This window comes from Cenococcum geophilum (assembly GCF_001692895.1).
Source record: "Cenococcum geophilum 1.58 unplaced genomic scaffold K441scaffold_56, whole genome shotgun sequence".
Taxonomy (NCBI): Eukaryota; Fungi; Ascomycota; class Dothideomycetes; order Gloniales; family Gloniaceae; genus Cenococcum; species Cenococcum geophilum.
Genome location: NW_027137614.1, coordinates 637,683 through 664,047, shown reverse-complemented (window position 1 = coordinate 664,047; position 26,365 = coordinate 637,683). Strand labels below are relative to the sequence as shown.

Below are 26,365 nucleotides of genomic sequence, written 5' to 3'. Positions count from 1 at the left end.
TATACAATATCTTAAAAGTAGAAGGCTTTAACTATTTTAGAGTAAATTTAACGAACCTATTATATATTATAAGCAGTTGCTAATAAGCTTATTAAGTCCTATAACTCCAATATCTTTAAATAAGCAGTTATACTATAAATTGCCGCCGGAAACTACCCTCTATAAGAAGTCGAGCGACCTAAATTTTAAGCCCTAATTACGGCCGCAAATAAAGACGCTAAGCTTAATCTCTACTAAAACCACGAGTTAATTTATAGTTAAGTTCTTACTAAATATAATAGTAATAAAGGTGTAGTAACGGAAGAACTGGCGCGATTAATAATAAGATTTTATATATCATCTAATAGCTAGACAACGCGCGATAAGAAGAAGGCTCTTACTAGTATCTACGTTTACTATTTAAACCATTAAGGCTAGATTTAAGATTTTATGCTTACTCTACTAAAGCAGCTTAGCCTATATAGCGGCTATAACTACCACGATGTTATTGGTAGTACTATTACTAAATATAATCTTAGTAGTTAAATTGGCTAATTTATTATAGATAACGCCTATAATAATAATACCTGTATTAACTTCCTTGCAGTAAAGCTTAGATTTAATAAAGAGCAATATTAAGTGCGGTGTATTACTTATATATTTAATCTAGTGGCTTAATTAAGTCTATTTAGAACTAATAAAGATACGTTTAAGAATAGTAATAAGAACTTAACAGTAGGTAGGCGTTCTCTTACTATTAATTTAATTAAAACTAAGGCTTTTATAGAAAGAGCAGCAGTTTCTAGAGAAGTAGTAAAAGGAAGGCCCGCTTAAAACTCTTATTAATTTTATTTATTTAATTTGTTTACTATAAAAGTATAAATAGTTCTATACCTTCTAGTGAGAGGAAAACGCTATACTACTACGCGCCGATTTTAAAGTCCTTAAGCTTATTAAGCCTATTAAGGCTAGGTAGAATAGTTATTTAATAATATTTAAACGGGCCATTAAGCTTTAAGGCCCTATTTCCTTAATAACATAGCACAATATTAATAAATAAAATAGAAAGCTCGTAATAATTAAGTCTAGTTAATAATATAGAAAAAATCCAAAGCTATATTAAAAGCCTCTTAATTAACCTCTTTATATATAAGTCGGCGGCCTTACTTCCTATAATTGGGACGTTATTAAACAATATATTTAGCTTCTTAAGCCGCTTTAGCAGGCTATACTTAAGCTTAAAGGAAGAGGTAAGGCTAGGCGCAATAGCGTAATATAGGAAGTTATTCCTTATATGGACATGTCTATATAGCCAAGCGAGCACTACAGCACCCCTGCATCTTAGCAACACCAACATCATCAACATTTACAAAATTGAGCCTTGCTTGCTTGCTTTCTATATTAGTCTTATTTAAGAGCTAATGCCTTATTTACTTAATTTCTAATAATTAATTATTGCTGTTGATGACTTAACAACCTATACGCTCGTCTAAACCTTCGCGAATTATCCGTAAAACCCTTAAAAACTTAACCAATAATAACACACTCGACGAGCTAAACTCCTCAGAGGTTACCTACTAGTCTCCCTTACCTTCCCCTACACCTTTAGGCGATACGCCGGCATTATAGTCTCCATCCTCTATAATAGCGCCTCTCTCCACGGCTTAACGTAAGACTTTAGCCGCTAAAAAAGCTAAAGAACGGCTCTAATAACTATATAAGGAGGACCTAAGAATTAGAAGAGCTTAGGTAAAGGAGGTTAAGGACTAGGCAACCGACTAGAAAATAAGACTCCTTTAGGAACAAAAGGACCGTACTAAAATGCTACATATCCGAAAAGAATAGGAAGATTAGGTGACTAAACTCTATATATTAAGCCTTACTATAGTAATAGCGAGATTAGCTACGGTAGTGTTATCCTTAACCCCAATTAATAAACTAGGTAAGTTGCTCCCCTATATAGCTAATATCCTAAATACCCTTCTCCCTAGCGTCCTAAATAAAGAGATACTTAAGGTATTTTAGGGTACTTTTTTGCCTAATAACCTCTCTCGCCTCCGGATACACTAGCTCTAGTTTAAGCCTTAAAATAATATCCTTATTATTAACAGCGTCCTTTTTATAAGACTAAAAGAAGGGACGATAAAGGACTACCCGTTAGTTAAAGTGTGGGTAAAGGGCTTCCTTAACTATATAATAATTTTAATTATTATATATAAGAATCTTTCGGTAAATCTTATTCCCTAAATACTTACCTTCTATAATTAAGTTATCTAGCTATCTACTACCTACTAAATTGCTCCCTTAATAACTATGGCCTTAGAGCACCACTTTATAGTTATTTAAAAGAACTAGTTAGAGCTAGCTAACTAGAAGATCTCCAGTAACTTCCTAGATATTTATTGCAATCCCAGTACTTATAAATCTATATCTATCTTAAAACGTGCGTAAGTAAGTACTAATATCTTAAGGACCTATTATAGCTTTAATAAAGGGAAGTGTGACCTAGGTAAGGATTACAAGTTCCTATATACCTATAGTAAGTGCGGAGGCCCGTATACTGCGAGGAATTATAAATAGCAATTACTAGAGGAAAGTATTAATAAGGAAAAGGAAGAGGAGGAAGAGGATTTTATTAAGCTATACCTATACTCCACTAAAACCGTGCTCCACCCTTATAGTACAGGTAGGCTAAATACTATACCATTATTTCTAGTTTTCCTACCCTCCTCTCCTCTACAGGACTCTCCCTCCCCCTTAATTATTTAAGCATAGGGGCGTTATCTATCCCTATACCCTAGTAACCTCTAACGCAATATTATTAGTATCTTAAAGTTCGGATACTAAATTAGGGCAGACCTAGAAATTAAGCTCCTCTCCTAAAAGAACTAAGCCTTAATAGCCGCAAATACAGTCCTAATCTTAGAGAAGATTAGCGCCGATCTAGATATAGGCAGGATTATAATAGTAACGTCTCCCGTTATATCCTTACTACTAGGTTTAGTACCTAAAGTACGGACAGGATCTGGACAGTAACTCTTGGCAGTAACTTTACTGTCCGAATCTTTTGATCGACGGCGGCTCAGCAGGCGGTAAAGGAAGCCAAGACACTACTCAGGGCCTATTTTAGCCTTCCCGTCATCTATTTTTACTCTTTCTTGTGCTGTACATATCTCCCCTTACGCGTCTCCTTCTACGCGTCTCTCTACGCGTCTCTCTACGCATCTCCTTCCACGTGTCTCTCTACGCGTCTCCTTCTACGTGTCTCTCTACGCGTCTCCCTTTGTAAGAGAGGCACGGGCAAGGCACGGGCAGAGACGCGAGCAGAGGTACGAGCAAAGCCACAAGCAGAGTCCAAGCAGACACAAGCAGAGCCACAGGCAGGGCTACAAGCAGAGCCACGAGCAGAGCTATAAGCAGAGCCACGAGCAGAGCCACGAGCAGAGCCACGAGCAGGGCCATGAGCAGGGCCACGAGCAGAGAGAGGAGCAGAGGGGGGCAAAGGGAGAAGTAAAAGGGCAGCCTAGATAGGAAGGTGGGTCGGTAGGGATGGGAGGTAGGTCTAGATGAACAGTGCTTAATTAGTTGATCTACAAGGGTAAATTAAGGCTGAGCTTTGATATTCCCTTTCTAGACACCCCTTTCTACCTCTACACCTCGCACCTCTATACCTCTACACTTCTCTACATCTCTGCTTGTGGCTCTGCTCGTGGCTCCACTCGTGTCTCTGCTCGTGGCTCCACTCGTGTCTCTGCTCGTGTCTCTGCTTGTGGCTCTGCTTGTGGCTCTGCTTGTGGCTCTGCCTGTGGCTCTGCCTGTGGCTCTGCCTGTGGCTCTGCCCATGGCTCTGCTTGTGGCTCTGCTCGTGCGTCTACTTATGTCTCTGCCCGTGTCTCTACCCGTGTCTCCTTGCGTCTCCTTATGCGTCTCTTTGCACGTCTTATGGGGGGTTAGGCAGAGAGGTGTAGAGACAGACGTAGAGATATAAGGTGCAGAGGCGTAGAGGTGTAAAGGTGTAGAGGTGTAGAGGCGCAGGAGGAGGGCCTCTCTCCCCTTACGCGTCTCTCCTTACGCGTCTCTTTCTACGCGTCTCTTTCTATGCGTCTCTCGCTACGCGTCTCCCTTTGTAAGAGAGGCACGGGCAAGGCACAGGCAGAGACGCGAGCAGAGAGAGGTACGAGCAGAGCCACAAGCAGAGCCACAAGTAGAGCCACGAGTAGAGCCACGAGTACAGCTACGAGCAGGGCCACGAGCAGGGCCACAAGCAGAGGGAACAGAGGGGGCAAAGGGAGAAGTAAAGGGAGCAGCCTAGATAGGAAGGTGGGTCGGTGGGGATAGGAAGTGGGTCTAGATGAACAGTGCTTAGTTGATCTACAGGGGTAAATTAAGGCTCAGCTTTGATATTCCCTTTCCAAACACCCCTTTCTACCTCCACGCCTTATACCTCTATACCTCTACACCTCTCTACGTCTTACTTGTGGCTCTGCTTATGGCTCCACTTATGGCTCTGCTCGTGGCTCTGCCTGTAGCTCTGCTTGTGGCTCTGCTCGTGCGTCTACTCGTGTCCCTGTCGGTGTCTCTGTCGGTGTCTCCTTGCGTCTCTTTATACGTCTCTTTATGCGTCTCTTTGCACGTCTTATGGGGTGTCAGGTAGAGAGGTGTAGAGACACGTAGAGATATAAAGGTGCAGAGGCGCAGAGGCGTAGAGGCGCAGGGGGAGGCGCCTCTGGGGTAAGCCGTACTAAATTAAGCTACGACTCTAATAAATAAGCTCTAAGCCACTAATTTTGCACCGGCAGAATGAAACTTGGCAAAAGATTCGGACAGTAAAGTTACTGCCAAGAGTTACTGTCCGGATCCTGTCCGCCTAAAGTAGATAGGGGATAGCGCCGTATTTATAACTTATCCTTACTATCTAGCCGATCTATTAACGACTTAATCCCTATAGTATTCGCCACACTATAATATTTAATAGTTGATTAGGTTCTCTAACACGTTATATATATAGGCCATAGTTATATAATTGTTAAGAGGGATATTAAGGACGCCTTTTAGAATATCCTACTTTCTATTAAAGCTTAACGCCTTATAGGGTTCTCCTAGAAGGGTATAGTGTATTTTAAATGTTGCCTCTTATTCGGCCTTCGAACTGCATCCTTTTTATTTAATCTTTTTATAGAGGGATTCTACTAGATACTTATTTAATATATCCCAAACGCCGCCTTAAGGCACTATTTAGATAACTTTATCTTTATACTCTCTAATACTTCTATCCTCCCTTAATTGCTTAGTATATATAACTAATTAAGCGATAAATTAGGCATCCTATAAAACGAATTAAAGAATATTGAAAGCACTATAGCTAAAGTTCTAGGTTATATTATAGATACTCTAAAGTCTAAGCTACGTCTTTCTCCTTTAAAACAGGCCACTATAATTAAGGAGATTAATAAAGCGTTAAGTGGTAGATCCCTAACGCTAGTTTAGAGTTAAAAACTGGCTAATAAACTCGCTTAGAGCGCCTAGGTAATTAGGCTTAGGCGTTTATATAACCACTCTATTTAGGAGTTTATCTCCACTTTTATAAAGGTAAGTAGTTATCCTCGCTAACGGCTAATAGCTGAACTTCGCCAAGACTTATTATGGTAGAGGAATACTCTTACCCTTTTAAATAGTATCCTCTTCTTTAACAATACAGATTAAAAATAATTCTATCTCTTCTTAAATATATCCAGGATTCTTAGTTATAGGGCCTTCTTCTTCCTTAAGGATTCTTAAGGGACAATATGGCCGCCCTATTCGGTATCTCTACCCTAAGACAATTCTTTAAGCTGCTACCCTAATGTAGAATACCGCCTTACCCTAATTAATAAGTAGGAGGTTTAAGCAATTATAACCTTATTCTAGCTCTAGATAACGCAGTAGGAGTATAGCTTAGTTTATATCTATATAGATAATATAATAGCACTCTTAGGATTCTAAAATATAGTGGTAAAAAAACCGGGTAATTACCCGCTCCGTAAGATCCTCTAACTAGCCGCAGCCTATAATATTACGCTCTATATAGAGTAGGTTTCCTCTATAAAAAATAGGCTAGCTAATGCTCTATCTTATTTTAATCGTAATAGGGTATTATTACTATACCCGCATTAGGATACTTCTAATTTACTATTACTATATGCTTCTTTATTATATTTAATCTAACGCCGAAATAGGAGACCTAGTCCCTCTTAAAGACCCCCTACCTAATTTCTGGATTAAGGTAAAAGCCCCCTTAGAATACTTCGGCTAACTATTATGGCACGGCCTCTCCGATAGAACGAGAGATTTATACTATCCCGTAATTAAGAGTTGGGAGGGCTACTATGACTTTTATAAAGCGGTAAAGTACCTAGCGCCCCTTTACTACCTAGGAGAATAGATTACCTAACGGATCTTTAGTAATACTAGTCTAGGAATAAGCCGTATTAAGCCTACTATAATTTAAGCCTATGTCTCTATAATTTAATCCCACTATATTAACGCTAATTATAACACCTCCGTCTTTAATAATCCTATTATTAAGAGGATCCTAGACGGTGCAACATCTATAAATCCCTCTACTACGGCTAAAAGATTGCTAATTACTAAAGATATCCTCGCCTAATTAGTTACCCTAAATGCCCAATCCATTAAGGATCTTAACTTTAACACTGCCGTTACTACGGCCTTTACAGGATTCCTTTATTTAGGCGAGATTACCTATACTAAGGCTTAGAAAGATAGCTATGCCTTCTCTACTATAAAATATACTAGAAACGACATAACGTTAGTAGAGGACTATATAATATTACGTCTAAAGCGTAGTAAAACGGATATTAATTACTAAGGAGTCTTAATTATAATTGCCGCTTTAGGGTAACCTAAATGCGCAGTTCAAGCTATAAAACACCTATTTTAAAACAACCCCCAACCTAGAAACGCCCCTCTCTTTCGCTTTAAGAGATTGGCCTTTATAAGCTACGCGGTTAGGAATAAGCTAAAGTATAGAGTTACCGCTCTTGGCCTTTACTCTAAGCTCTATAACGGACACTTATTTTAGAAAGGCGCTGCTTAATACGCTTAAGATAACGGTTTTATAGACGGCCAAATATAGTAACTAAGCCGGTGGTCCTCACAAGCGTTCTAGCTTTACTATTTATTATCCCTAAAAGACCTATTTTAGCTAAGTATAAACTTCTAACGTGAAACGCTAATACCGTTCTTATTATTACTCGCCCTAGATATAATGGGCGAAGGTATTTAGGCATAATAGCGTGTAGGAGTGCCTATTTTGGCACGCTAATATATTAACTTAAATCTCTCCTTCCCCCCCTTTTTTCTTTTTTTTTTTTCCCCTACTCTACCTTATATAGTACGGGCGCTGCGCTTCTAGGTCTATGGGCATTACGTTTAGTTAAGGCAGGGCAATCCCTTGTAAATAGCCTTGCGAATATACCCATTCTTAATTAATACCTTTAAGCCTGTACCTACCAATTAGATTAATTCTTAATCCTCTTCTCCGCAAGCGTGTAAATAATAGATAGATATATCTATATGGCTAAGCAAGTACTACAGCACCCCTACATCTTAGCAACACTAATATCATCAACATTCACAAAATTAAGCCTTGCTTACTTGCTTTCCCTCCCACCTACACCTTTTCTTTAGTTATATATTTTGGGCTTTATAAATAGATACTGCAGTAATATACTTGCGTATGGGTCCATGGGCATCACGTTTAGTTAAGGCAGGGTAATCCCCTGTAAATGGCCTTGCGAATATACCCATTCTCAATTAATGCCTTTAAGCCCGTACCCACCAATCAGATTAATTCTTAATCCTCTTCTCCGCAAGCGTGTAAATAATAGATAGAGTTTTTAATAAGGCACTATAAAGAAGCTAAAGCTCGATTAACTAAGGTAACGACGGAAGATTATCCTAATTAAGAGGTAATTAAGAATTACTATAAAATTAATATTAATCGCGAGTAGGCGAAGCTTTAAAAATACTATATAGCGCTTAATTAGACGCCTATCTATTATATAGCTTGCCTACTATACCCTAACCTTAAGTAATTCTGTTAAAATAACTAGAAAAAGAGGCTTAATTAGATAACTAGCTATAACGCTTCCTTTTAAAAGCTCTGGCTTAAGTATAAAGAAAAGAAGCTATAGTTGGCAAGGTAAGCCTCTAAGAAAAATTAGCCTTTGCAATCTAATATTAATAACTTTATTAGAAGCTTTATAGGCACCGCCTTTACTATAGCACCCTCCTTATCTAATAATTAAGAAGATGAGTATAAGTAGTAAAAGAAACTTAATCTACTAATAGAAGATTGCCTATTAGCTTATAATCTATTCTTATATTAGAGGATAATAGTAATAGAGTTTCCTAACCTTAGTTAAATGGCGCTTAATATACTAAGTATACTACCATTAAGCTATAACTGCGAATAATTATTTAGTAAGCTAGGTGATATGCTTAAGCCTTATTGCTTATAAATGCGGCCTAATATTATCGCAGCCTTATAGTGTATACGAAGCTAAAACCATAACGGCTTTATTAAACGCAGAAAATAACCTTTCCTAATAAGGAAATTGTATACTAGTTCGGACTTAACCGGAGATTGCGCTATTTAATTTGGTTTGCTGACTTTTAAATAGAGCGATAAGTCCTACCTAAATTTTTAATTTAGCCTCTAACTTTGGTGCTATTGCGAGCCGCGATCTCCTACTTTAGGAGCTGTTTTATATACATATAATAATATATAGGGAGGATTGGCTATATAGCCGGATCGATGTTGCTGCCGTTGTAGAGGCGATTGATTTTTTGGGCATCTTTTATTGACCCGAGGTACGAGTGGTCTATATTTTCGGGTTCTGGATTTCAAACTCCCGCCAAGCCGGCTTCTCATTGGTTAGAAAAAAAGTGCGCGCGGTAAGTTGTGGCAGAATCCTCGTAACGAACTTCAAAACATCGAGCTCTACCAAAGTTCTACAAGCTCTGCACCAAGCTCTACCAAAGCCCTGCAAAAGCTCTACACGAAGCTCTACACAAAGCTCTACAAAAGCTCTACTAAAAGACTTTACAACACCTCTACCCACCCAGTGTACTAGCCACGCAGTGAAATAGACCACGCAGTACGCAGGGGGGTCCAAGGGGGTCTCCCCCTTAAAGCTCTGCTCGAAGCTCTGCTCGAAGCCCTATACGGAGCTCTAAAGCTCTACTAATACGCAGCACCAATATACTAGGAAGTCTCACAATTATCTCTACGAACGTCTCTACAATTGCCTATATGATCGTCCGTATAAACGGCTCTGCAAACGGCTCTACAATACGTCTACAAGATCGCCCGTACGAACGCCCATACAATTAATTAGACGCCTGTATAAACGTCTCTACGAGCGTCTATAAACGTCTCTACAAACGTCTATAAACGTCTCTACAAACGTCTATAATCGCCCATACAATCGTCCATACAAACGTCTGTACAAATGCCTGCACGAATGCCTGCACGAACACCTACACGAACGCCTATACAAACCTCTACTTAAACCTCTATAAAGTCGTTTATAAGGCCTTCAAAAACAAGAGGCTCTGCTTAAAGCTTTATTAAGGCTCTGCTTAAAGCTTTATTAAGGCTCTACTTAAAGCTCTATTAAAGCCGTACTTAAAGCTCTACTCGAAGCTCTACCAAAGCTCTACTCAAAGCTCTATCAAAGCTCTACAAAAGCTCTGCACGAACCTCCGTACGAACCTCTACAAAAGCTCTACTAAAAGCTCTACTAAAGCCTCTACCAAAGCCTCTGCAAGAGCTCTGCCCACGCAGTAAATAGAGCACACAGTCCCCAGGGGGGGGGGGGTCCAAGGGGGTCTCCCCCTTGAGCTTAAAGCTCTACTAATACGCAGCACTAATATACTAGGAAGGCTCTATAATCGTCTACACAAACAGCTCTACAAACGGCTCTACAAACGTCTACACAATTGCCCGTACGAACGCCTATACAATTAATTAATTAATTAAACACCCATACAATCAATTAATTAAACGCCTATATGAACGATCAATCACACGTCCATGCAATTGCCTGTAAAATTATCTCTATAAACATCTCTGCAGTTAATCGCCCGTGCGAACGCCTGTATATAGCTCTGCATAAGGCTCTGCACGAAGCTCTACTAAAACTCTACACGAAGCTCTACTAAAGCTCTAGATAAAGCTCTACTAAAGCTCTATACAAAGCTCTACCAAAGTTCTACTAAAGTTCTGCACGAAGCTCTATTGAAGCTCTATATGAAGCTCTACCGAAGCTCTACAAAAGCTCTATAAAAGCTCTGCAAAAGCTCTACTAAACGCTTTACCAAATCCTCTGCAAGAGCTCTGCCTATGCGGTAAATAAAGCACGCAGTACGCATAGGGGTCCAAGGGGGTCTCCCCCTTGAGCTTAAAGCTCTACTTAAAACTCTACTTAAAGCTTAATACGGAGCTCTAAAGCTCTACTAATATGCAGCACTGATATACTAGGAAGGCTCTATAATCGTCTATACAAACAGCTCTATAAATGGCTCTACAAACGTCTACACGATCGCCCGTACGAACACCTATATAATTAGTCAATTAATCGATTAATTAATTAATTAATTAACTAAACGGCCTACAAACGTCTCTACGAACGGCTCTACAAATGGCTCTATATATTGCTTTATGTACAGCTCTACAAACGTCCAGATAATTAATTAATCAATTAATTGCCTATACGAACGCCCGTACGAACGATCAATTAAACGCTTATATAATTGCCTATACAATAATCTCTACAAATATCTCTGCAGTTAATCGCCAGAACACGTCTGCACGTCTACACGTCTGCACATGGCTCTACGCAAGGCTCTGCATAAAGCTCCGCACGAGGCTCTACCAAAGCTCTGCACGAGGCTCTACCAAAGCTCTATACAAGGCTCCATTAAAGCTCTGCACAAGGCTCCGCCTAAAGCTTACCCCCTACTACAAAGCACAACGAAAGTATAGGATTTACGAAACAAATCTATACCTAATAGTATATGTTAATTAAGCTCTATAACGTAAGTGACAGAGTTATAACGGCGATAGGGTTATGACGGTCGGCTAGTACCGCCTTCCTAAGTGGGCTCACGAACATCAAAATACTGCCGAATGCCCGATTGTAGGTAAAATACTAGTAAAAGGCATCGCACAGCATCACAATATTACTGAGATTTTATAAAGCCTTAATTTAATATAATAGAGGCCCTATATCAATATCTTTTGGTGTTTTCAGTACCAACTAACATCCTCGTCTACATCCGACACCTCATCGTTGCTTAATCTACCTAGCTCATCGTCTACTTCATCATCGTCCACTTCCTCATCTGCCTGTGTAGACTGCTAAGAGGCCTCTTTTGCCTTCTTTGCAGCGTCTTGTAGAGCCTTAGAGCGAGCTATAGCCTCTGTAGCTGCTGCGAAGGAGTCCTCCCATTGCTTCTGCAGTATTGCTAAGGCTTCTGCTTTAGATTTCGCCTCCTCTACTGCTTAAGCAGCTGCCATATAAGCTTCTATAGTCTTCTTTCTATTTAATATATTGCCCGTAGTTACCGACGCCTTCTGCGCTCTTTTTGCAGCTCAATTAGCCTCTCCTAAGTCCTTCTTATGTTGATCTGCACAGTGATCTAATTGGACTGGGTTAAAGTTGGAGCTCCAGCGCGGAGCCAGGTCTGCATTGGAGGTAGATCCTGTCAATTTAATTAGTAGATAGAGTGGGTTTAAAGCCGTAGAGCTTCTGGAGCTCCAGTTCTCTAACCTAATTTAAATAGGTGGAGTAAAAGGATAGAGTGTAGAGGTGTTAATGCATATAAGTAAGCCAATCAGCTGCTTTAATGATGAGCTCCTGTCTTAAAAGTAGTGTATTAGCTATACAATCTAAAGACTCCGATGCATACACCCGCCGTTATTATCGCTCCTATCGTCGTTGTTGCTTCCATTAAGTTATCCTTACCTTTTACCTTACCTCCGCTATAGATTAATATTTATTAATTTATGGCCCGCCTGCATTTGATAATATTATACTCGTACTAAAGAGTATTAATCCGGCAGCTGATAAGTTAAAAACAATTAAGGAGTTTAAGCTCTATGGTGAGTAATACGTTTAATATAAAGCCTTAATAAAAGGCCCAAAATATATAAAGCAGCGATCCTTATTAATTTGGAAGTGGGGTAAGGATATTTAGTTGAAATTTTCTAAGGATTGCCGAACGTTTTACTACTGTTATATTTATAAGCGATTAAAGTATAAGCAGGAGCTCTGCGTAGTGTTATCTGGAAGGTCTATAGCTATGGATTACCTTATAGAGGATTACTATATAGATAAGATAACAGGTAAGCTTTTTACTAAGAAGGAAGTTAACCTAAATTAGCTAATACTTAAAGGTTATCCAGAGGCCAGATTACTTAATTTAAATTATAACTTTAAAGCCTTTAAAGCCCTCCTAATCTGATGGATTGTTTATTGCTATATTGCCTTCTTCTAGTTTAAGAATACCTACTTTTGTTAACTCCTCTACTTCCTCTACCCGGGCCTTATTAAGTTCCTCCCTTAAGTAAGCCGAATAATTTGTAAATAGGTAATATAATCGTTTAAGAAGCGGAAGGAGTTACTAAGGGAAGAGTTAAAGGACGCCTGTAGTATAATATTAGTGTCCTTTAATCTCTAGACGTTACTAAATTTGTATATAATTCTTAGAGTTATAAGCTACTTTATTAATAAAGACGGTAGGCGTCGCTAAGTAGTTCTTAGGCTTTATAAAGTAGTTAGTAAATATAGTGGTAAGAATATAGCAGGCGTCCTTATAGATCTATTTCGAGACTATAGGATTTCGGGTAATATTGGGTATTTTATAGCTGATAATGCGGAGTTAAACGATACTTGTATTAATATAATTCTTTAAGCCCTATATCTAAATATGTTAGCTAAGTTACGTAAAGGATATAGGCTTTATTGCTTTGGCTATATTACTAACCTTTACGCCTAGGCCTTTATTATTAGAAATAATGTAGAAGGAACTTGTAAAGAACTGGCAACTGTGTATCGCGAAATGGACTTTAAGAAGGTTAAGGAGTTATGGAGAAAGCGCAGAGCTATTAGATTACTTTATAACTTTATGTAATATATTTATATAATACCCTAGCGTTATAGCTTTTTCCGGGGGATTAAAATGGGAGGGCCTTTGGCGGAATTTAATAGATTAGAGGTAAGTAACGAGATCTTATATAAAGCTTTAGTGTTAAGATCTAACAGCTTAGCACTGGATTTTATTTTTACCGGTAGAAAATTAATAAAATCTTACTAGTGTTAAAAAAGTTAAATGTTTTCCTATATCTATACTAACTACCTACTAGCTTATTTAAAATAACCAGACGTGTTAGAACTTATTATTCTTAGTTATATTACGCTTTCTAAACTATAAAGAATGTATTTAGAAGTTCTATATAGAGTATATACCTACCCCAGGCGTAAGATAGCTTTTTAAAGACGACCTTCTCTAATAGCGCCACTGGCAGCAGCTTAAACACCTATATAACCACCTAGAAACGTTTTATAAGGCAACTATTATAGTAGAAGGCCAGAAAACGGGCCTTACTAACTACTTTTAAACACTTGATTGGCTTTTACTAAAGCTTAAAAATACTAAATATAAGTTTATTAAGCTCTTAATGTAAATATAAAAGAAGGCTAAGGTATAAGGTTATCGCTACTTGGTAGGCTGCGTAGGTGTAGCCTAGTAGAAGTATAAGAAATACTACCTTAAAGTAGATAATATAGCAGCTTACTATATAGCAATCGTTCTTAATCTAACACTTAAGATATAATAGTTTACTAATCGTTAGGGCGACTATATGGAAAAGAAGGAGTAGATCTTAAAGGTAGAGGAGGTAGTTAAGGTCCTCTAGCTTAAATATAAAGGCAAGAACTTCCTACTAGATTAGTCGCCTTTATCTATATCTAATTCTACGCTATAGCCGCCCTTTATAAGAGAGATAATATATACCTCTACTTAAGCTTATAAACGCCTTAAGAGGACCTATAAAGCATAAGACGAACCACCGTTAATTAATCGCTTTAAGGAATATCTTTCTACTAATCGCGTACTTATTAACGAGAATTAATACTTTAATGTTATATAATACTGGCAGGATTAATACGAAAGCCAGCCCAATCTTACTTAATTTGCTCTTAATATATTAGCCGTACCTCTAATAAGCAATAAATATAAGCGACTTTTTAGTAGTTGTAAGATCCTTATTAAGGATTAACGCGCCTAATTATAGATGGATATAATTAAGGCAAATGAGGTTCTTTAGCACGCGTATAGGCCTCCGCTAAAAGGCACGTTTAATAATTAGGAAGTGGGTGAGGTAGAAGGAGAGCCTTATAAAAGGATACTATTTAAAGCTGCCGCTAAAGCTTAACTAGCTGCCGTAGTTGCTGTAGAGGCTGCCACTTAAGTAAAGGACGATGGGGTTAATAATAAGGAGGATCTGGAGGATCTAGAGAATTAATATGCGGCTATTAAAGCTGATTAGGATGCGGTGATTGATAAGGTAATTAATAGGGTGTAAATAGTTATATTACTACTACCTTTTTTATTATAACACTATACTGACGCCAAGCCTTTCTATATATAGTATATATATGCATTAGAGCTTTATAGAGCTCCTAGAGTCTATCTATTTACTAGCTAGATAGACTAGAGCTGAGCTTAAATCCACTCTAACCTAGTCTAATTAAATTACTAGATCTGCAGCCTTTTTAGCCTTTATAGTAGTAGCCTAAGCCTCCTTCCTTTCTTAAACTTATGCCTAAGCAATTATAGCTATTTCCTTTTTCTCCTTTCTATGCTGCTGTCTAGTATTCTTAGTCCTCTGCCTAGCCTCCTCTATAGCCTCCCTAGCGTTAATAAGTGCTTTAGCCCATTCGGTAGTAAGGACCAATTTAGTAGAAAGTACTACCCGCTTCTTTTTTTTCTTAGCTCTCCTATCTGCAGCGCCATTGTAAAGCTCTGTGTTTTCTAGCTATAGTATTTCTATGCCTTTTATTCATTGTATCTATATAGCTTATAAGCTTCCTAACAACAACGTTAATTGCTTTAATAGTGGTATCTAAATAACGGATTATATAGCTATACCGAGCTCGATCGGAGTGGCTTTTTAGAGTCTTTAGATGTAGAGGTGAGGATAAAAGCGTTGGTTTGTTTAAGGGCTAAGGTATACATAGTCGCGCATAGGAAGGTTGCCCTATAAGGCGTTAAAGGACTTAATTAGGGTTAAAAGGAAGAAGGCCTACAGCTTTAAATGCACTGTTAATAAGTTTGGGTATATATATTTAAGGCCTAATCTCGCCCAGGATCTGTAAAAAGTAGTCTCTATTAATACCAGTAACACCACAAGCTAAGTATTTATTAACTTTAGCTAAATATAGGCGCTTAACCACTAAAAAGATAACAAGATCTAGAGGCTGTAAGAAGTGGGTTAAGTAAGGTGGAAGATATATAGGAATAATCTTATACTTCTAGCAGAACTTTATAAACTTAATATTAGTATAAGAGATATGCCTATCCATAATAAGCAATCGGTAGCTATAGTGTTTAACGTTTAGTATATTAATTTTAGAGGCCTTCTATACCTCTATTCGTTAAATATAACGCTTAAAATGTTAAAGCTACTTAAGGCCCATTTCTTTATTTAACTAGCCATTCTCCGTTATTTTAATTGAGCACTCGCCTATAGCTTCCTCTGCTGTTTCCCATAGTATATTTATATGCTACTTCCCTTTAAAAATAATAAACGGTGGAATTATCTATCCATGCATGCCAATTGAGTTAATTTAGGTGACCCACTCCCTATTGCCATTAATTGTCTTAAAGTTAATAATTCTGCCTCTTAGTATAACTACTTTTACAGAAAAAGCTAGTCCCATTGCATAGCCCGTCTCATCTATATTCTACCTATTAAATTCGCTAATATTGTATTGGGTAATAGCGTCGGTATAGTCGGTAAAGAATCTCTAAATAAGGCCGGGATTGTTATTTGCGAGAGCTCGTTCTTAATTAATTAAACATACATAGTAGTAACGAAGCTCATTCTGCCGTTTTAGGAAGTTATACACCCACTTTATACTAAGAGGGTCGACATAGACGTATTAAGGAAGGTTGGCGTACTCCCGGTAAAAGACTACTGTAGCAATTAATTGAACGGTATGCTGCCGATATGGAAATCCGGCGTTTGCAAGATATATAAGGTGTTAAACGATTGCATCTTCGCCAGCAACAGTAATACGATTCTAGTTGGTATGGGCGACTTTATGGGGCTATTGCTTTCCATTAAGACGGCGTCGCAATGTCTATATCTACCTCATAGGAATTTACATAAGTTTCCCGGTCTTTATAGAGCCTAGAATGCCAGGCAATAATAGCGCTCTGTATTTTCTCTTCCCTGCTAGGTTGTAGGAGCCAGCGGGGCATTATGGTGTTAGTAAAAGATTTTTTGATTTAGTCGCAAGCATTTAAAATAAGATAAAGTTGCTGCTATTTTGATTTTGGAACCGGCAATATACTACATTAGGAAGGCGGTACTAGCCGACCGTTATAACCCTATCGCCGTTATAACTCTGTCACTTACGTTACAATAAGGCTCTAAATTAAAGCTTTGGGTTAATTAACCGGCTTATTAATCATAAACTCGGGTCGGGATTTTCGTTGGGGGGTACCAACGATCCGCATGTTATAGGAAAACTTTATCTCATGAATCAGACGCTCCGCAGAAGATTTGTTCCGTGACACGCTAAAACACATGCTAACTCTTGGACCAATTAGAACAACGCACTAATTTCAGCCCCCTGCGCACCCCTGTCACCTGACAAAATCTTCTGCGGAGCGTCTGAGAGCTTATGGGCGTCGCTTTAGTGAGAATCGAATGTTTTAAATCAAATTCTGTGTATTTCTATGAGCCGTGTCCCAACCATAATATTTATAATATATATGCTTGATGTAATGGATTCTTTAGGTAATTATATATTTGTAAATATATACTATAGGCCTATATCTAGAGTATTAAGGAGCGAGATACATCGTCGTAAAAGTTAAGTTATACGGAGGTCGGTAACCAAAGTTTTTACACCTTCCTAATTAGGAAGTTTGGCTCACCGCCTACCGGCAGAACATGAAGTTCAGCCCTAGCCGCATTAAAATTGTACTTAAAGCTTCGAACGAAAGGCAATATATATAGATTTGATTAACTAATCAATAAGCTAACTATTTAGAAGGTGTTCAGCTTTGCGCAGGCGTAGCTTTCGGCTCTGCGGAGGCTTAGAAAGGTCCCCCACTAGTTAAGCAGAGTCCTCTACATGCTCAATTCGCTGCCGTCTTTCTGCCTTCTTCAAAATCTTCTATATAGAGCTTTAGTGTAGAGGCTCTGGCGGAGGCTCTACAGGAGGCTCTGTAAAGCTTAAATCTACGTTAATAGAGCTTAATCTAACGTTAATTGACCTGCTAGCAGAGCTTCTGCTCTTATCTACGGTCTTATTAGAGGTAGTAGTAGAGCCCTTCTTCCTTACCCACTTCCTTGTCGGCTGATTAATTGTATTCCACCTAGTATCTACCTTATAGTGTTAAACTTCCTCCTGCCGCCGCTCCGGCTGCTGCTGAACTTAAGGCTCTATAAAGCCGACTTTAAACACTACCTTCTTTGAGTTTCTGCCCTTTATATCCGGTCGGTTCTAAATTAATTAAGGCTGCGGTGGAGGAGGCTTAATAGGTGGTAGAGGCTTAAGTGGAGGAGGCTTAGAGGTAGCTGTTGGCTAAGGGCGAGGCTGGTTAGGTGCCTATATAGCCCATTAGCGGCGGCGAAGCTTTAGGATGTAAATTTGGTGTAGAGGCTCGATATCCATTAAGGCGTTCGGTAGATGAGGTCCCATTTATATACGCTGCGGAAGCTTTGGCGGCTAAGGCTTCCTAAGCGGAGGCTTATTTAGATTAACACGATTAAGGCTTAAAAGCACCTACTGTCGCATATAATCAATTACTTAGCGGTAATATTAATTTATCTATTTAAGCGCCTTCCAATCTCTTACATCATTAGCAGCACCCTCGCGATATTTATTGCCTCCTCTGTAGCGAATAACCTCTTAAATATAACGTAGAATTCGCTCTATTTAAGCTTAAATCCGCCACTGTTTAAGCTCGTCCCATGCCTTTTGCTAAACTTGCTTAGCTTCTACTCGATTCTTTAGTGCGCCCTTCTTTATAGTAACTCGTTTGAGGTAGTACCAGCATAGCTTAATTATATTTAGATCGGGTAAATTACCTAGCCAAAGTAGACGCTAGAGGCCTACTACGTTAAAGTAGATCTGCTAGTACTTTAATAAATAAGCGGGAGCTTTATCCTCTTAGATAATTGTATTTAGGCAATTAATCTAGCACTTAATTACGAAGGGAATAAGGACTGGAAGGAGGCACTTAGTAAGGTAGCGATACCAATTAATACCACCTTTCTTAGCTATACGCTTAATAGCACCGTTTTCCTTACTTATTTAAAACTAAGGTTTCCTACCCAGCTTATTGCGGAGGCCCAGTTGTCTTAAACTAGTGGTAAGCTCCTATGCCTAACAAAGCTCTGGCTCTATCGCCTTGTTAATCTTTTAAAGCTCTAGCTTTAACGCCTTCTTCTTCTCTACAGTCTTAGGCTTCTAGATCAGGTATAGCGACTTCCAATTATATAAAAAGGCGCCCTAAAACATAAATTTATTAGCCCTCTTAAATTAAGGACGAATAGCTAACTTATTAACCTTTTCCTGAGCCAAGTGCTAGAGTTTATAGCCGCCTCTTCTATAGTGTAGAATAACGCCCGTTTTATTGCTCTATATAACGTCCTTCTAATCCTTAATCGTCTAATCCTTATATCGCAGGGCAAACTAATAGCGAGCTTCCTTTATAGCTTTTGTAAAATAAGGCTTCTTTATAGGCTTTGTTTTTCGGTATCTATGACGTCGCAGAACTCGCCAAACAGTTTGGGTAGAGCAGCCGCATTCAGCAGCGATATAAGCGCAGGACTTCTCTCGCCCATATTAATCAGAGGTAACTTTCTTAAGGATCTGTTATTCAAACTCGTAGGTAACTTTAGGCTTTCTACTAGGACGTGGGCCGTTAATAATATAGCCATTAATAATAAGAGGATTTGTAGTAGGATTCTAGCCACAATTAATAGCTTTTATAAACAAATACTGGAGGGCGCGTTGTTTAATTAAGGTAACGCTCTGGATGTGCTTAAGGGTAGCTCCCATAGCTTTCATGGCCAGGGCCTAAGCCCTAGTCGCGAGCTAATGGAAAACCATAGTTGGTACAGCAAGATTCAAGCTTAGAGAGTCCTTACCAGCAATTTTAGAGCGGCAGAGAGGCTGCAGAAGTATTCTACCGTCAGCGGTCAGCGGGCGGTAAGCCAAACTTCCTAATTAGGAAGGTGCAAAAACTTTAGTTACCGACCTCCGTATTTAAAACTGAATGTTTCTACTAAACTGACCGACTACCTATATCTAACTTCTCGCATAATAAAGCTATAATATTACTATAACGTAGAGGCGATAGAGAAGATAAAGGGCTTTTAGCTCGTAGTATTTTAGAGATAATTAGACGTAGAGAAGTATGTAAGGTATAGTAGTAAGACAAGATTTTTTTTTTTTTTTTTTTTAAAAATTATACACCGTTTTAGCTGCCCTAAAGGCGCCATGCTAGGTCTTTTATTTTAGATGCATACAACAATCTACCTAATATAAGCTTATCCTATACAAATAAAATATAAAGGAAATCTACCCGTTGTTGTATACACCTTTATAATTTTCTTGTATTATAGCCGTCTATAACTATATAGCCTAACAGCCCGAAAGGCCGTCTACTAACTCTACCTTAGGGTTCCCACAGGTAGTAATATTGGGGCCTCCACCTCCTTGTGACCGTTATAGTGTTAAAGCCGTAGGGATGGCGAATTAATGTGTGGTTAAGGTTGGGGGTAAGTAGCTTAGCGCCGCTAAAACTACAGTGTTTAATACCAGACGTGGGTTCTCTTTGTTGTAGACTAGCAGTTATAGTGCAACGGCCGTTCCTCTTAGTTGTTAACGGCTGTAGTCTTAAGCGCTGAGGTTTGGGGTATTCGGATTGACGTTAAGTCGTATTTGTATAGGACCTATGTACGCGTCGGATTTGATTCGATCGGTGGATAAGAGACTGCCTTCCTCTCCCTCCCCCTATTATGCGTGGCCGCTTATATCGTCGTCCACTTAAACTCGTCTTAGCTTCTCAATATAAGTCGGTTCACGGCTCCAACAGGTAAAGATACTAGACCCGGATACCACGGGAAGGTGCGAGTTTATTGTCCCTTAAGCTCGTCTTAGCTTCTTAATATAAGTCGGTTCACAACTCCGACAAGTAAAGATACTAGACACCGGACACCACGTGAAGGTGCGAGCCCATCGTCCGGCAGTAAGGCAAGATTATGATAGGATTTTAAAACTAGACCAACTACCTATGACTAACTTCTTGTAGAATAGAGCTATAATATTGCTATAACGTAGAGACGATAGAGAAGATAAAGAGCTTTTACCTCGTAGTATTTTAGAGATAATTAGACGTAGAGAAGTATATAAGGTATGGAGCTTCGAGCAGAGCTTCGAGCAGAGCNTCGNGCAGAGCCTCGTGCAGAGCTTCGAGAAAAGCCNTCGTGCAGAGCTTCAAGAAAGCCTCGTGCAGAGCTTCGAGCAGAGCCTCGTGCAGAGCTTCGAGCAGAACCTCATGCAGAGCTTCGAGCAGAGCAGCGAGGTAAGATTGCGACCGACGAGTTTTGCGACTGACGATTTTTGCGACCGATGAAAATACAACCAACGAAAATACGACCAACGAAAATACGACTAACTAATATAGCCACGACGTCGTTATTTATTGCAATAGATAGAGAAATTAAAGAGCTCCTACCTTATAGTATTTTTATAATAACTAGACGTTATAAAAGGGTTGAGATACAGCGTTGTAATGGAAGAGTTGTCGCCTAACAAGAAACATTGAGTTCTTATATAAAGAGGGCCCATAAGCTCTCAGACCCTTGGGGAGAAATTCCTCTTGGTGCGATCTGATTGGTCTAGGAGTTTACAGGAATCCACAGGACTAGGGTTCAGTAATCTAATTGGCTTAGGAGTGATGCTAGCCCTTAGCGCTACGCCGTGGCGCAATTTCTCCCCGGGGGTCTGATTTATGAGATAAGGAAAACTCTGCATTAAAGTTGGAGTCACGTGACCTTATCTGACTTTTATAAGCTTAGTACTATACCAAATGCCTATCACCAAATTGTAGTATAGAGCTCCTAGATCTTCCTACTGTCGCGTAAAAATGTATATAAATCTATCTAAATAGTCAAATCTAACTAAACCGTTTGCTAGTTTGATTAACCAAACGAAATAAACAAGCTTGAAGCTTTAAAATATCCAATCAACCAAACCAAAGATCGATGGTTTGAATTGTTTGTTTATTAGCAAGTCTGTCCCATGCTCACTCTCACCAGAGTAAAAGACGATCTAGGTTTACTACTCTTCAAGATCACACAGTAAATAGTAGTTGTCTCTGTACCGAGAAAACTAGTGTGTTTATAGGCATTTATTGAGAGCCAAGGTTGTACCTCTACCGAAGTCGACAGACGCCTCATTTTGAATTCAATCAATGCCTGCAAAGGGAGATCATATTGTACGGTCTGTATATCCGATTCCCGGCTTATCTATGCTCGAGTCCAATCACTTTCATAAAGCTATAGCATGAGCGACATTTTTTTATTGATTCACTACTTTGAATCTGCCTCCCTTGCTGCCATTTATTGATGCGTTGTCGATGCGTCGACTTATCAGTCTGCTCGATATATGGTGTAGACTCACGGCTGTCAATTCCATATCGTTCTCCACTTCGTCCAGTCCCACTTGGTGTGTATTTTTGCGAATAACTTACAATATCAAACAAATTTCTGGAATGTAAAGGGTTGGATCCGCACTAGGCCAGCTCCTCGTGTCTGCACCTGACGACAACACATCCCTTCGTTGTGCCTTCTCTTAACCACAGCCGCAGTCATGTTGCGTCGGATTATAGTGATCGCCTGTTCATAAAGCGGCTCAAACAAGAAGTCTGGATAAGGTCCCAGGAATGACTGAAACTCTGAAAGTGAGATAACAGATCCTGATATTATCTTCATATTTGTCACTTGAAGTCAAGTCCGTATACTTACTCTCCTCCGCGTCCTCGGATGCTTTGGAATAGTTTTCCAAGTAAGCCTAGGGTTACCATTCCCGCAGACAGGCTGTGCTGTGGATCGGGACTTGCGTGAGGGTAGTCTGAACGCCGTCGTTTTAAAGTACCCTGAAAGTTTACAATATCCAGACTCCTTGTCAGCGCGGCGCTGCCTTAACGAGCTTATCAGGTGAATGGCCCAAACACCGTCAAACAAAGATTTTGGAGCAGACCAATTGATCGGCGAGGCTAGAATCCTTAGGGTGGCGCAAATAACAATGTGAAGCGAGCAGAAGATTTCGGTCGCAGCCAATGGGTATTAACGGTGTGTCATTATGCCCCACAAACGAAACGGCCTAGGAAGCAAGTCCCGACATTTATTATTTCTTTATCAACCTTACGCGTGCTCATGTTCCTTTATGCAAACACCCATCAACATCGTTTCATTACCAAAAGCTTACTCTTACTCACAATGTCGCTCAAACTGGTCGATAAAGCTGCAGCTAAAACCGAAATGGACAAGCACAAAATCACGATACAAGATTTGTACTTAAAGGAAGATAGGACACTTAAAGAAATCATGGACATTATGGCTGGCTCCTACGACTTTGTCGCAACGTAAGACACCGTTTTTGAGCGAGAACGAAGAAGCTAACAGAACGTAAGCAAAACACAGTATGAGCGTCATTTCAGGAAATGGGGTTTCCGCAAGAATGTGAACCCGTCCGTATGGAAATTTATCAACCATCGACAGTCTAAAAGGAAGAGGGCGGGAAAGGAAAGTGATGTGTACATCGATGGTGTTCTTGTGCCCAAGGACAAGATTCGGAAGGAGATAGGCCGTAACTCTGTATCCACTATAGAGAAATATCGACGAGGTAATCCACCATACAATAGGAGTATCCCGATGACTAAGCCTGGCTAGCTCTAAGTCCAAAGACGCCTGAAAGGGTTTCGATCCGCACGCCCTCTCCATTACGCACCTTTCTGGTAGATAACCTCCCCTGGTTTGGATTTCAAGACCAATTTCACGAGCTTCTAAAGGCTCAAGGCAGTATGGGCTTGAATCTCTAACAAAGTAGCCATTCTCACTTGCTAAAATTCTGATAGTTGAGCTCCCTCGGTCCTCAGTCATCAGTTCGATCATGCATAACCATACTTCCGAATTAGCCGCAGTGGAACATCATATCCATCCTCTTAATTCACTATCATACTCCCCTCAGTCTGGTTTCATTATAGAAGATCCAGAATATGGCGCTTCCATAGATGAAGATTGGAAAAACATAATGAACGATCTCAACTTAGTGCCATTTTATGGAGGCTCATCGGATCTCAAGTGGACAGTGGAATCATTCGGTGATGTGTCAAGCTTCGTACAAGCTGTGTTTGGTCGCTGGGCTCCAAATCCGACTACACACGATAGTGAGAAAAATATCCAATCCATGTACTCGTACCTCCAACTTTTCATATTGGAAAGGCACGACGGGGAGCTTCTAGAAAGCGTTCGGGAGATCTTTGGGTCCAAAGGCGGGTTCCTGCAATTCCTCAGCTACGTTATCAATCTGCTGTCAAACAACATCCTCTCAGCGACTGAGAGCGACAAAATCGTCCAATGGGTTAATGGAATTCAGGGACACGGGTTCCTTTCATCCTTGCTCTCCTTTGATTCACCGACAATTGAAGCGTTTGCATCAAACCTCCTCGCAAGTGCACTGCGACTTAATGACGCATCAATCACACACATTATAATCCAAGCTGGAGCAAACCCCGATTCGCCTATGGGGTACAATGAATGGTCTCCTCTTCAGTATGCTGCGAGCAAGGGAAGCACCGAAATCGCGCAGATTTTACTTGATGCCGGTGCAGATGTCAACATCCCTCCAGTCTTTAACTATGGGCGTACCGCACTTCAAGCGGCAGCAGGGAACGGAAATATCGAGCTAGTTCGGATTTTACTTAATGCTGGTGCAGATGTTAACGCCCCTCCAGCCGATCGTGCTGGGAGTACCGCACTCCAAGCGGCAGCAGGGAACGGAAATATCGAGTTAATTCAGATTTTGTTCAACGCTGGTGCAGATGTCAACGCTCCTCCAGCAGATGAGGGGGGGCTCACTGCACTTCAAGAGGCAGTACACAGCGAGAATATCGAGTTAGTTCGGATTTTACTTGACACTGGTGCAGATATCAACGCCCATTCCACTGATATGGATCGGTGTCCTGCACTCCAAGCAGCAGCAATAAACGGAAATACTGAGCTAGTTCATGTTTTGCTTGATGCTGGCGCAGATGTTAATGCCCCTGTAACAGATACAGATCGGTATACTGCACTTCAAGCCGCAGCAACAAACGGAAATATTGAATTAGTTCAGATTTTACTTAACGCTGGTGCAGATATCAACGCCCCTTCAACTGATATAGGATGTACCGCACTCCAAGCGGCGGCGGGGGACACAAATATCGAGCTAGTTCAAATTTTACTTAATGCTGGCGCGGATGTCAACGCCCCTCCAGCTGATTTTATTGGACGTACTGCACTCCAAGAAGTAGCAGAACAAGGGGATATCGAGCTAGTTCAGATTTTGCTTGACGCTGGTGCAGATGTCAACGCTCCTCCAGCTGATGAAGGGTATACTGCACTTCAAACGGCAGCAGGGAACGGCAATATCGAGCTAGTTCAGATTTTGCTTGACGCTGGTGCGGATGTCAACGCTCCTCCAGCTGATACTGGGCGCACTGTACTTCAAATGGCAGCAGAAAACGAGGATATCGAGTTGGTTCAGATTTTACTTGATGCTAGTGCAGATATTAACGCCCCTCCAGCTAATATTTTAGGGCGTACTGCACTCCAAGCGGCAGCAGGGAACGGTAATATCGAGCTGGTTCAGATTTTGCTTGATGCTGGTGCAGATATTAACGCCCCTCCAGCTAATCGTTTTGGGTGTACCGCACTCCAAGCGGCAGCAGAAAACGGTAATATTGAGCTAGTTCGGATATTGCTCGATGCTGGTGCGGATGTCAACGCCCCCCCAGCTAAGTGTGGGCGTACTGTGCTTCAACAGGCGGCAAAAGAAGAAAATATTGAGCTAGTTCGGATTTTACTTAATGCTGATGCAGATGTTAACGCCCCTCCAGATGATGAAGATATGCGTACTGCACTCCAAGAGGCAGCGGAAAAAGAAAATATTGAGCTAGTTCAGATTTTGCTTGACGCTGGTGCAGATGTTAATGCTCCTCCAGCTAATAAAGGTGGGCGTACCGCGCTTCAAGCGGCAGCAGGGAAAGGCAATATCGAGCTAGTTCAGATTCTAGTTGATGCCGGTGCGGATGTCAATATTCCTCCAGCTAACGAACGTGGGTATACTGCACTTCAAGCTGCTGCAATCGGAGGATATGTAAGGATTGCTCAGTTACTTCTCAATACTAAAGCGGATGTGAATGCTGCATCTGCTATTATAAGAGGCAGGACAGCCCTTGAAGGAGCTGCGGAACACGGCCGCATTGATATGTTACAGCTGCTGCTCAACGCTGGGGTGGCCCCGAAGCAATTCAAAAGTGCGCGAGAATTGGCTGCGAGATATGGGCATGACGCTGTGTGTAAGGTTCTAGAAACTCGCCACAATGTGTCCACTAGAAGCTGAGAAAAGCTTCTTCGGTGCACGTATTCGAAAGGGATCACGTCTAAGCAGACGAAGTTAAATTTGAGCAACCGCCAACCACCAACCTCGACAAGCTTCAGCGCAGCAACCCGAGCGCAGCTTATGATAATGGAGGCTATAGGTCTAGAATCCAAGGTATGTTCTGAGATTGAGATGTTTGGCTGTAGTAACCATTACTGACTTGTGGAAATTTTTAGCAGAAATGGGCACTTTTAGTTGGAGCAGGGGAGGACGAAGCCAATGATGGGAATGACGGAGTGCAGCAGGAGGCGAATGATGCGGTAGCGGTGGCAACCGGCGATAAGCTTGGTCATACCGCAGCGGTCTCAGTGATGAATGGATTGATATTTTGACCAAATATCAATCATTATCATTAAGGGAGCTAA

General features: G+C 40.3%; 4 protein-coding genes across 4 annotated transcripts; 3 read left to right on the top strand and 1 right to left on the bottom strand.

Annotated features, from left to right (window-relative positions):
• Positions 1 to 18,961: 18,961 nt before the first annotated feature.
• On the bottom strand, positions 18,962 to 19,133 carry K441DRAFT_735132 (uncharacterized protein; the record flags this gene model as incomplete). The annotated part of the gene is made up of 1 exon (XM_067654292.1): positions 18,962 to 19,133. A coding segment is annotated over one exon (153 nt), but the record flags the coding sequence as incomplete, so codon positions are not given.
• A 3,626-nt stretch (positions 19,134 to 22,759) lies between these two features.
• Positions 22,760 to 23,330, top strand: K441DRAFT_278185 (uncharacterized protein). Its single transcript, XM_067640916.1, has 2 exons — positions 22,760 to 22,941; positions 22,990 to 23,330. Exons 1-2 carry the CDS (start codon positions 22,796 to 22,798, stop codon positions 23,246 to 23,248), a joined length of 405 nt encoding a protein of 134 aa, XP_067498976.1. The 5' UTR covers positions 22,760 to 22,795; the 3' UTR covers positions 23,249 to 23,330.
• A 1,353-nt stretch (positions 23,331 to 24,683) lies between these two features.
• Positions 24,684 to 25,076, top strand: K441DRAFT_488694 (ankyrin; the record flags this gene model as incomplete). The annotated part of the gene is made up of 1 exon (XM_067641963.1): positions 24,684 to 25,076. A coding segment is annotated over one exon (393 nt), but the record flags the coding sequence as incomplete, so codon positions are not given.
• A 492-nt stretch (positions 25,077 to 25,568) lies between these two features.
• On the top strand, positions 25,569 to 25,934 carry K441DRAFT_477668 (ankyrin; the record flags this gene model as incomplete). The annotated part of the gene is made up of 1 exon (XM_067641889.1): positions 25,569 to 25,934. A coding segment is annotated over one exon (366 nt), but the record flags the coding sequence as incomplete, so codon positions are not given.
• Between the last annotated feature and the right edge of the window lie 431 nt (positions 25,935 to 26,365).